At 38.1% G+C, this 12,664-nt stretch overlaps 1 protein-coding gene across 2 annotated transcripts in view; it reads left to right on the forward strand.

The window, feature by feature from the left end:
* TULP4 (TUB like protein 4) overlaps window positions 1–12,664 on the forward strand; it is a 97,759-nt gene that overhangs the window by 59,530 nt on the left and 25,565 nt on the right. For both annotated transcript variants that reach the window (XM_088142571.1, XM_088142574.1), the window contains 2 exons: window positions 9,061–9,189; window positions 10,722–10,883. In XM_088142571.1, the coding sequence (XP_087998697.1) occupies window positions 9,061–9,189; window positions 10,722–10,883 (291 nt within the window). The remainder of the gene's footprint in view (window positions 1–9,060; window positions 9,190–10,721; window positions 10,884–12,664) is intronic.

Consider the following 12,664-nt stretch of genomic DNA (forward strand, 5'->3'; position numbering starts at 1 on the left):
TTCCCTTGCTAACTCAGCTATCTTTCCTTCATCAGGACAGCTGGAGAAGAAGATAAAGCATAGATAAGCATCCATTTTAGACCAGGGGGGCAGATCTAAAATTCTGTGAGAATGTGCTAGGCACATTAAGAAAATGGTTTCCACAAGAGACATGCCCATATAGGTAGTCCTCACTTGGCGACCACAACTGGGACCGGCAACTTTGTTGCTAAGCACCGCAGTCTCTAAGCAGAAAACCACGTGACTGTGATGAACTTACAACATCACTTCCCATTTGTTAAGTGAGTCACCTTGGTCATTCAGCAAATGATTTTACTTCCACGTTCACTATTAACTGCTTGCCACAAGCAAAAGGAAGCACAGAAATGGTGATCATATGACTATGGGACGCTGGATGGTTGTAAATGTGAGGATTGGTTGCAAAGCTTTTTTATATATATATACCATCATAACTTCGAAGAGTTGCTAAACGAGGCAGTTGGTAAGTGAGAACTACCTGTATATAAGTGCTGCCGTAATGGGACTAGACTATTATAAAGCAGCCATTTACTCGAAGGCAAACTAGACACTGACCCTGGGTTCGCTGTGATGGTGTAATGGTATGTGAGAAAGACCTTGGGAGACATTACCTAGGGAATGGTCAGATAAGAGACAGCATAGGCCGCAGCTGCATAGTGGGCAGAACAAGAGGTTCAGAGGGGATCCTCCCTAAGTTCTCGGGCTGTAAAGGAGATGTGGGGGGGGGGACTGTACTTTCAGACTTGCAAGATTCTGTTAATGTAGCTTTACAGTAAAGTAGAATTAGTTCATCTGGTTGTGTTTTCTGTCTGGTCTTCATGGTAAGGCTGACAGGTATTCCAGCAGGGCCTTTGTGGGATGCAAAAACTTTCTGATAAATGAGGATGATGCTTTGCTTTGTAGCACAACAACTTCTGTATTTGATTAACATTTAGAATAACCTTTTTGCAGACAATGAGGAACCTGGTAGACATGAAGGGAGAAGTCCAGGTGCACCTGCCACCTATCCCTGGGTTACAAAAGATTCCTTGTCCTTGAGCCAGTAGAACAAAATAAGTGGTAGAGTTGGCTTCCAGCTTCATCCCAGATGTGCAGATACATTTCCCCAGCAGCTTTTTCACTCATGAAACGTTTTAGTGAGATATTTATTTATTTTATTTGGCCACCCATCTCAACCTTGTGACTCTGGGCAGTTCACAGTATGTAAAACACAATATTCTCATAAAAGTCAATGTTACAGTATAACCAAGGCCCCCAAAATCTGTCTCATGGTCAAAATGCCACACATGCTTTAGGAAAACTAGTTTTTCTAAACATAGAGGTAAGACAGGGAGATGAGAGCATGTTTGCAAGCCCAGTCCCAACCCACCATACCTGGCTACTATTTGAAATTTTCATATATACTATGCAAATATCTGAAAGGGGATTGTAAGGATGGTTTTTATTACAAAACTGCCCATATTCAGGAACTCTAAATATGGTAGAATTCCTGCATGCAAGAAACTTTGCAAATACAATCAGCTGACAGTACTGACCAAACTCTTTCAATCATTCATGCAAAGTGTGTAACAAATCTCTAAATCAGGCAGGTGAGGATGTTGGGGCAAAGCTTCCCCCTCCCCAATTTAAGACTTAAGGGTTTTAATATAAACATTGGCATTTCATTTAGATTTTTTGAAAAGTAAAGAGTGTTTCTTCTTTATTCAGATAATTATATCTTCTGTCAAAAATCATTGCATTTTTGAACTTGCTTCTCCTCTTCTGCCACATCTACCTGACTTACTAAAAGTTTGAAAGAGCAATCGGTCCCTTGATCGGATGCATATGTATGTGGTTTTCTTTTACATGACAGGAGACAGGAAAATAGCATGGGACAATAATGAGAGGCAAGGTATGAGTTTACTTGTCCAGGTATGATTTATTCTTTCAGCAGGTGTTTGCCTGTCACCCTCCAGATGTTCAGAAAGCAAGCTAGCATCCTGTTGGAATTCTTTGAAGAAGTGCACAAAACAAAATATGTTATATTTCATAATTTTCTTTTATTTGCTGTACTAAGGGGAAAAGAAGTTGAATGAAAAGAGGTGCACTTTTTCCGCTTTGCAAAGCAGTTAGTAGAATTGTTAATTATGATTCTGTGGGAGAAGCATCAATTTGGGGAAGGCTGTAGATTTTAGTAGACAGGGAGCGCAGTGCTGTTAGCTCTGTTAGCTGTAGATAAGATGCCCTACTGATTGGTGAAAGTGGCCAGAGAGCTGACAGGAGGCTGGATGCAAGCAGAGGTAAATGCCTCTGTAAGTGAGAGTGGTGCTATCAAACCCTACCAGGCTGGCAAACTCAGGAAACAACAATCACTTAGATTTCTGGAAAGAATTTTATTATCAGTAGGGTAATGTAACAGAATTTTGAAAGCCTGTCAAAGCAGTTCTCTGGCTCCTATTATACCTAGTGTAACTAAGGCAGAGTTGTTATCTTTATCTGGTTTCCCCCCTCTCTTGAACTAGGCAGTCTGTTCTGTAAAGGATCCAACTCCCTCCTGTAACACTTTTGCTCTGTCCCACATGTTCCCAAGATACAGACATTCCATCACACTATCTTCCTCTTCAGACTCACTCTCCCCTCCACCATTGAAAGCACATAGAGTGATGCCCCCTACTCACCTGCGAAGATGGGCCAGGCATCTCCCTGAGGTCAACAGACAAGTCTGAAATGGAAAGCATCACCAAAGTTGGAATGTGGCCTTCCCTCCCCAGACTCATTTGAGTCTGAAACACCAAGTTGTGAGGTAGGGGGTGAGGAACCCTCTTCTTCCTGTTGCTGAAAGTCTGGTAAGGCAGGAGACAGTTCAGGGGTTCAAGGCTTCCATGGAAATTTCAAATGGAACTTGCAAACCACTTGGGGTATGTGTACATCTGCCACTGCTTTCCACAATCTCTGTCTAACCTCTCCCTCCTGCATCTAGAACCCAGGATACACTCCACTTTGTATTCTTCTTCCCCACCCACCAGAACTGGGGGTGGGGTGAGGAGGAGATGAATGCAAGGGGCAAGGAGGCCCCACCCATGCAAGGAGAGAGTGGTGAAACACCAGGTGTAATTTCATAAAACCAAGCAATTGAACATGGAAGGCCACCTGATCTGAGTAGACCCAAGGAAGGGGCCAATTAACTATGAGTCCAGTTCCTTGGATGGATGAAAGAAAGGTGAAACGTCGTGGAAAGCCACACCAAATCCCCCACAGGGATTCTGGTACCTTCTTGCCTATGAGCATCAGCTGCCCATTTATAAATAGCTTTGGCCAAATTCAGCTGCTCCCTTAACTGGAGCTGTGCTGCCTGTCTCTTCTGGAGAAAATCAGAGGCTTGAAATGAAATCTTCCTTCATCCCTGAATGAGAACTGGGGTTGGGAATTGGCTTCCCACACGCTCAGTTCACTGGTTTTTCTGCAGTTCAATAATATTTCAAATAATTGTTATTTTTGCCACTGGGGAGGATGGGAAGGATTGTTTCCCTCTTAGATCCTAACTTCTCCTTTCAAGATCCTTTTCAGTGATGAAATGGCAGCTCTTCTTTTCAATCAGAAACATATTTTGGAACGGGCCCTGCATGAAAACAAATCCTGAACTGTGTTTTCTTCTTGCTACACAAGGTTTTCCTTCACTATTTTCTTGATACTGTTGTAGATTCCCTGGATATATGCTGTCAGATTTGATCAAGCATTTCATCCAATGGGCAGAGATTGAGTAACAGGGAAGAAATTATGTTACATAAAGCAATTCATCGTTTGAACCTATTATATAGAACTGGAATGGATTTGTTCGGTCTGCATTTGCAACCCACTTGCAGAACACTTCATAGCTATAATGTGCTGCCGTGGTTGGTTTGTTTCTCTTGAAAACAAGGACAGATATAAGTCCACGTAGCTTTCAATTCCCGACAAAATTGTGAAACCCTGATAATGATATGGCAGGAATGCCTTTATGAGCTATCAGATACAATAAAATGGAAGGCTGCTGAATGTGGTGCTCTAATGCTCTCCAAGTGAAGACTGTGAGACATGGAAGCAGGAGAGGTACTTGCCAGACTGATTTCTCTTTAAATTAGAAACATTTCCAAAAACTGGCAGGAAACTTTCTTAGTAAGATGTTAGTAGTTTGTTGTGAGGAGTGCATGTTTGTCAAAGGATATAATTTCTGCATTTTGGCACACTTTATTATATGGACTTGAGAACTGGGAATGTTAGGGAACCATTCATTATTTCTTTATTAATCAATTGATGATTGATTATCCATTGTCCTAAACCCAACAGGCTCTAGGTACAGAACTTACAAAATAAAGCACAACACAAAATTATTCTTATAACTAATTAAAGTCATAAAATCCAAAATCTAATTCCCCAAGGTAGATATTGAAATTAATGAGCTAAAAATTGTTTGGCATGGCACCTCTGGTGATCATCCCCAAAGGCCTTCCAGAAGAGCCAGGTTTTCACTTGTTCCTGGAAAGCTGTGAGGGTTGGAGCCATCCTTGCTTCATAGGGCATGGTATTCCAAAGGAGGGTTGGTCTTATAGAGAATGCCTGCCATCAGTCCCTCTTCTACCATACGTCCTTGTGGGTAGGAACTTTAGGAGGTGCTCCTTAATTGTTTGAATAGGGTGAGAGAAACCATCAGGGAAAGCTTTCAATAAAATGCCCAGGCCTCAAATTACATCGGGCTTTATAGATTAAAACCAGTATCTTGAATTGTACTTGCGGTTGACGACTAAGTGTGTGGGCCTCTGAGCTCTGGAGCAATTGAAGTTTCCAGGTGGTCTTCAAGGGTAGTCCCATGTAGAGAGAATTACAGTAATGTCATCTAGGCACGAGTGACTATCTTTAGTGCAAATGCAGACTGAACAAATCCATTCCAGTTCTATATAATAGGTTCAAATGATGAATTGCTTTATGTAACATAATTTCTTCCCTGTTACTCAATCTCTGCCCATTGGATGAAATGCTTGATCAAATCTGACAGCATATATCCAAGGTATCCAGATAAGGCCACAACTGACGTACCAGGTGAAGCTGCGCAAAAACCCTCCTAGCCATGGACTCTACTTGCTTTTCAAATAGGAGCTGTGAATTCTGGAGGACCCCCAGATTGTGAGCCTACTCTTTCTGCAGAGCATAACCTCATCAAGAGCCAAAGATAATTGTTCTGGAATCAGTTGGCCTCTGAATCAACAGCCATTCCATCTTGCTTGGGTTGATTGTGAGCCTGTTTTTCCCTATCCAGACCCTGGCAGCTTCCAGACACCTGATCATGGTTTCTTCCATTTCTCCCATCTGGCCTATCTGGATTATAGATGTATAATCGAGTATCATCTGTATATTGATGATACCTCTCCCTGACCCAGTGGATGACCAGGGAAAGAACTGAATCCTGAGGCACTCTGTAATGAAGTGCCTGTAGGTCTGATCTTCTCCTTTGCCACAACCACCAAAGTGAGTGATTGGGACAAAATAATTATGTTCAGGTGGTTTGGTCATATAGAAAGAATGAATGAAGACTGAATCACAAAACAAATATATGAAAGGAAAAGTGAATCAGTTGAAAGGAAGGGGAAGACCAAGAAATCACTGTGGAAAGAATTGATAAGATCCTTAAAAAGAGAGGTAAGACTTTTAAATATCAAAAGGCAGGTAGGAATTGCTGGACTGAGGTGGTAGAAGCAAGCCTACTTTATAAGGAGAGATATAGTGAATGATGGTGTTGTAGAGGGTAAGGAAGATGACAGAGATATGCAAGATCTGTTGCCATGGTGATGAAGGGTAAAATATATTTTAAGTCTACAACAGACAGATAATATTCAGAAGTGGCTCAGTCAGACACCTGCCTAATTAACTGAACTATAAGGGATAGGGAGAGGGGAGGTACAGCACAATCAGACTTGTGAGATTCTGTTGTTATAGCCAATCTCAATAAAAGTAGTTTTAGCCCTCCTGTGGAGTTGATTTCTTAATCTGGTCTACCTAGAAGAGCTGACAAGTATAAACTATATTTGTATTTAAATATAATGTTTATATAATAAAATATTTATATTTCTTTGTTCTTATCTCATGTCTTGTATTTCTTTTGCTCACTATTCGTCTCTGCACTTTACATAATGTTGCTCACCCAAAAAAGGAATAGCATGATGGGTATGTATGTATGTAAATCTTACTAGCACTATAATATTTCCTTTGAAAACAGTATTGTATGCTGCAAGGGTTTAGAATTCATTTTAAATATTCAACACTCTTCAGTAATCATGGATGAGTTTTAAAGACTCATGATTTGATGTGTGGTATTCATAGTTTTTACCCTTCATTGTTATATGATTCAGTACTCAAGACAATTTTGAAATCCTGAAGTGATGGCCTGTAATCAAGTCATACTTCAGTTCTAGGTTGTTCCCAAGTTGGTATAAAGCTGGAAAATAGCATTCAAGGAGTTTCCGGGTGAGGAATGGTGAGCTAAGACGTCTCCAAATGAGTGGAGACAATGACTGCAGACCAAAGAACCAGCAAGTAGACCAGTCTCACAGAACCTCTCCTGATAAGGATAGGACAGGAGATTGCCCACTTGGTTTAGGACAGCTGCTCCTTGCAAGGAGACCATAGACAGTGGTTTCCCACAGGTTTGAGTGCTGGGAGACAAAAGGTGGTCTCATGCTCTCAACCACGGTGGAGTCTTTTAAAGGACACTAAGTTTGCTAACCCACTTTCTAATCGCTTTAGGAAATTAACAATTCAACTACCTTAAGGATATTAGAGATCTTCAAAATGACAAGTTTGAAAAGCCACATGATAAGGTTACCTTCGTTCTTGAATAAAAGAAAAAATAACTATAAGCTTAAGAATTTAAAGAATTAGAAATAATCAGCAAAAAGCTAGAGCCAGTTTGGTGTAGTGGTTAAGGCACCAGGCTAGAAACCAGGAGACTGTGAGTTCTAGTCCCACCTAATCACAAAGCCAGCTGGGTGACCTTGGGCTAGTCACATTCTCACAGCCCAAGGAAGCAGGCAAGGGCAAATCACTTCTGAAAAACCTTGCCGAGAAAACTGCAGGGACTTGTCCAGGCAGTCTCCAAGAATTGGACATGATTGAACAGATTAAAAAAAAGGTAACCTTTGTTCTTGAATCAAAGAAAAATTAATGATAAGCTTAAGAACTTAAAGAATTAAAAATAATCAGCAAAAAGCTAAATAAGAGTCTGATTCAAGAAAGTTAGAAACAAATTAAGGGACCAGGCAAACTTGGAATAATGGAATATTAGGACTTTTGCTATAAGGTTTTGGAAATAATTATATAAATAGCACCTTCATGGGAACCAATTTGTTTAGTCTATCCTAAGTCAAAGCAGAAACTTGAGACACTATCATTTCAGAAACTAAACATTAGAGGGGACTAAAGATTCCAGGCAGAAAGGGAAAAGGAAAAAAAAAGTGAAAAGCCTGTCTCTTGTCTTTGGTCAGCATTGGAACTTGCAAAATGACAGAAAATGCTTGACATCTGAAATACTTCAGGAGATTTTTGAAGAATGGGGTCAAAAAATAGCAACTTCAATCTCAGCAATAATGCCTGCTTCTATGACTAGATTATATCTCAAAGATATTAAAGAAGAAATTACTGACATGAAAGAGAACATCTTGGAAGATTTACAAGATAAGGAGATGAAACAAATTTTGCCTGATGCATAAATATCAGAACATTAAGAATTTGCAGAAGTACTGGGAAAAAATGGACTATCCAGAGTAAACAGCTAAAGTGAAAACACGGATGACAAGCCAAGAAATTGACCTGGATAAGGATTTTTTACTGGACTTGCAAAAGAAGTTGGTTAAAGCCCTGAAGAAATCTTTGAGATGGGAAAAAGAAAAATGGAAGAGAGATCAAATCCTATGACAGCATCTGAATGAACTAAAGATTAAGATTGTTAGAAGCAAACGTAAGGAGTACGAAGTTGGCTTGTTTGATTAGGATTAAAATAAGGCATGTTTGTATAAATCTGGAATTCCTTTACGAACTTTTTGCTGACACTAGGACTGAAATGTTAATGATTTATGGATTTACGTGTGGATAAAGGATAGGTTATGGGAAGAAGAGATATTTGCATACAATGTTATAGGGGGTGATGAATTATTAAGTTTGTATTTGTGATAAAAATCATAAGCTACCTCTTTAAATATTTCTTTTTTCTTTCTCTTATTCTTTTCTTTTTCTTTTTTTCATATACATTTTATTCTCTTTTTTCTTTACTTTCCCTTCTTTCTGAGTTGAGTTTGTATTTTACTATTATTAGTAAAACTTTCAATAAAAATATTTTTTAAAAAAGGAAAATGGCATTTGAGATTACTAGATGTTATGTGGGAAAGGATGCAGAGAGTTTGATTCAAGCCTTTCTCATTGTGGCCCTGCCTATTACTATGACAATTTGCTGGTGGTGTGATTTTTATTTATTAGGTGATGTAGACTGTGGCTTTCATGGAGAAATGAGGAGCAGGTTTTTTTCTTTTTGGTAGGCTTATGATGTTGGATTAATCTGATCAGCTAGTTCAGATTAATCTGGAAAAATTCATGACTCTTGACACATTCTGTCTTTCAAAATAATATAGCCTCCTATACTAAGAGATAGATCTGATATGCTAGATACAAATCCTACCACCCAAGAAAGTTTGATGAATATATTCAATTAGTTAATAAAACTTCAAAAGATTGAATGTGTATTGATATCAGAGTATAGCTGTTTTCATGATAAGAGAAAAGGTTACATATTAGAAACTTCCTTTGTTTCCATTTTAAAGTGTTGGAGAGAGTTGATCTATATTACACATGTGTTCATGAATATTCTTAGTTGCTTTTTCACTTACTGAATTCTTAAGGGGAACACTTCTGATTTTTGTAGTCCTAATTTAGAATTTAATGACCCTTTATTCTCTACATCATAACTGAAATTCTAATAAACTGTCTGTTGGCACCTAGAATAAAAATTGAGAAACATGGTGTTTTCTGAAATCTTCTTAGGTGGTGCTTGTGCGATGGAACGAACCATTCCAGAAGTTGGCAACATGTGATGCTGATGGTGGAATATTTGTTTGGATTCAGTATGAAGGCAGATGGTCTGTGGAGCTTGTGAACGATCGTGGTGCGCAGGTTAGTAATCACCATTTGGTTTTGTCCTGGGAATTGTCTTGACTTTGAAAAGAAAACGAGGGGGGAAAACTGCCCAGGGAAAGTATGAAAATGCAATTGTTAGATAAATGTTCTAACTGAAAAGCATGTAAAATTAGCATATTTTCTATAGTTTACACCAGAGGCTAGTAGCAAAAGGACAGTATGCTATTTTTGGACTGCAATCTGAAACAAATGTTTATGGGTGAATTACCACAAGGACAAATGGAACAAGAGGCTGAATGTATTGGATATAGCTTTGGGAGTCTTACTCTGCCTATTTCCACTCTGCTGTCTATATGGATCTACCTACAGGTCATTGATAACTTTTCTCTATATAATAATTGAAATTCCAATGAACTGTTTGTTACTTCAGTTGTAAGTAATGACCATTCCAAACAGCAATACCATTACCTGTAACTGTGATGCTAATCCTAGTATATATCTGTGACACCTTGTGTTTCTTGCCCAGGAACACTCACAGGATGAATTCATACATTTTATTTTTCATTTGCAAAATGTATATGCCACTTTGGCTATAGACTTTAAGCAGCATAGTAGAATAACAACTAATTGCCAAACCAGGACACCAGTTATCAATATCAAAACAAATTACAATTTATTTATTAAATATATTTCTATGTTGCCACAATCAAAAGACTCTCAGTGGCTTACACAGAATATATAATACACCTCAAAGCATCCACAGTACAATCTTATAATCCAATAATCACATAAACAGTAACAATAAAGCAGGGCAACAAAGCAACCATAATAACCATAGAAAATAAAAATAGAGATAGCAACATCAAGTCAGCTCTCTGAAATAGTTTAATTTTCAAGAGTTTTCAAAAATCAGCAATTTAACTCAAACTGTCTCATAAACTCCCTGGATAACGTACCTATAACGGACATAACAGTAATGGCTGTTCCCTGAGGGATCTAGAGAAGAGCAGGACTTTAACTACCCACCTGAATATTTATAGGCTGATGGGCATTGTAACCCTGGGCTCAGAGCATTGCAGGGCTAGCCTCTCATGTGTTTTGTTCATACCTAACATATTCAGTAAATTATGGTTAAACCATAGATTAGCATGATGTTGAAACTGAATCTCTGTATGTTTAAAAAACTAAAACTGCCTAAAATATTTAAATGTTAATCATTTTAAAATCTTATAAATTTCAGTAGGAAAGATTTAGTACACAACTACTTTTTCTACTAAGTTCAAATTTTATCTTCGGTGTATTACCTTTAATCTGGAGGATACAGGGTAAAGCACTTCAAAATGTGAACTATAAAATGATACAATATGATGGCATTGTCAAATTATTGGCACTGATGATCCTTACTTGTGGGGCTTTTTTATGAAGGAAATTTGATGAGCTTATGAACGGGAGACCCCAGAAAATACGGGTCTTAATTGATCGAATCCTTATTTATTTCTTTATGTTGTGTGCTTTTTAAAAAAGACTGGAATATGTAATCAAAATAATGCCTAACCTTATATGTTAAGGTGAGTGATTTTACATGGAGCCATGATGGAACACAAGCACTTATATCCTACAGAGATGGATTTGTTCTGGTTGGATCAGTCAGTGGACAAAGACATTGGTCTTCGGAAATTAACTTGGAGAGTCAGATCACCTGTGGCATATGGACACCTGATGATCAACAGGTAATTTTTCCCTAAAAGCGGGAATTGCATCTCTCTGTATTTCACTGTCAACCATTCATTTTTACGTTAGATTCATTTGGGTTCCTCAAGCATAATGCAATAAAAAAATATTTCATGATAATACAAATGTTGTGCTTGTAAACATTCCTGTATACATCAACTTGAACTGTTTAGAATGTTTGAAGTTGCTTGAGACTTGTGGAGATATTTAGTTAAGCCATGGCAATGCTGTCTTCTTCAGTATGGCCAACAGAGCCCTTCACCCTCTTTGAGCTCAACAGATTATAGTCATAGTCATAGGTGAACTGGCAAATGTATTGGTGGACTTCTGATCTGAAACTCAGATCAGGTGCTATTTTAAAGGCTTTGAAAATCAGTCAGTCCATACTATTCCCAGTGGATACTTTAAAGAAGTATAAATACTATACTAGTCATGGGCATCCACAGGGGACAAATGCAGGGCAAAAAATGTAAGGATGTAATGACATCATCATGCAAATGTCATGGCTGACATACTTGCATTAGACATCACAACACAAGTATATAATGGCAGCAAGTCCGTTATGACATCACTGCATGTGTGTCATCAAATATTATCTTTATATCACTCTTACACTTCAATGCTGAGAGAGGAAAAAAATTGCTTCCATTTCTTTGGGATGAACCAGTTTGTATCCTGCTACAGCTTGATCAGAAAGTTCTTGGTTACTTCAGAGTTCAATCCAGCTACAATTCTGTCCAACTGTCAATTAATTGAGAATGTTAAGATGTGAACACAAATTTGCTAACTTGCTTTAGAGTTATTGATATCAAATTTAGTCATTGGAATAAATCCTTACTTCTCTGGTCCCTGATATATTTACCACAATTTTATCTATTAAAAATTCATTGCAGTTGGTATAAACGTAAAACTGCTATTGAAATTTTGACACAAAACCAGATACTTTAGAATAGCCATACATATTGTTCTGTGCAACAGATGTTTTGACTTGACCACAGATGAAGCTACAGCTGAAGACAGAGAAAATGTTATTTTTAGCACAACAGAATTTGGCAAGATTCAAAATGCAGAGGCAGAGTGTGGTAATTTCTCACAGCTTTAATGAATGAATTAACTATGAAAGCTGGTTGTCTCAATTTCCTAAAATATATACCATTGGGATGCAAAATCTACTGTACCTAAATAATATGTTTAAAGCAATGTTTCTCAACTTTGGTAACTTGAAGATGTCTGGGGAGTTGAAGTCCAGACATCTTCAAGTTGCCAAGGTTGAGAAACACTGGTTTAAAGTGTATAGATAAGATTAAATCATTTAGTTTTGTTGTTGTTGTTGTTAACTGATGTGCAAAGGAGTGGGGGTTACCCTCTGATTTTCTTCATATATCCTCACTATGACCTCTCTTTGCCAGACTCCTTAAAATATCAAGCCAGTCTTTTGCTATCAATTAGTAGCATTCAGTAACATCAGCTGGCTCTCCAGAAGTTTATGTTCCCTTGAAGTCCATCTGATGTCTTGGACCCTTTTTTCCGCTGCAAGTAGCAAGAAATACTGGTTTTTCTTCTTCCTATGTTCACAGTGGTTTTATAAGCTGCAATTTCAAATATGTTATTTATTCCAATACAAATTACAGTGTTTTAATTGTTATGACATGGAACACAGAATAGCAAATAAACATAGAATAGCAAATAAAAAGCGTTCTTGATTAATGAGACAGTATGTTTAAGATGTGTAGAATGGCAGCAATAGTTAAATTGCTTTAGTAAATAGCAGCTGTAATGA

This window comes from Python bivittatus, unplaced genomic scaffold (genome assembly GCF_059951505.1).
Source record: "Python bivittatus isolate LINGU-HERP-01145 unplaced genomic scaffold, Pbiv_v1 ctg000020_np1212, whole genome shotgun sequence".
NCBI lineage: Eukaryota > Metazoa > Chordata > Lepidosauria > Squamata > Pythonidae > Python > Python bivittatus.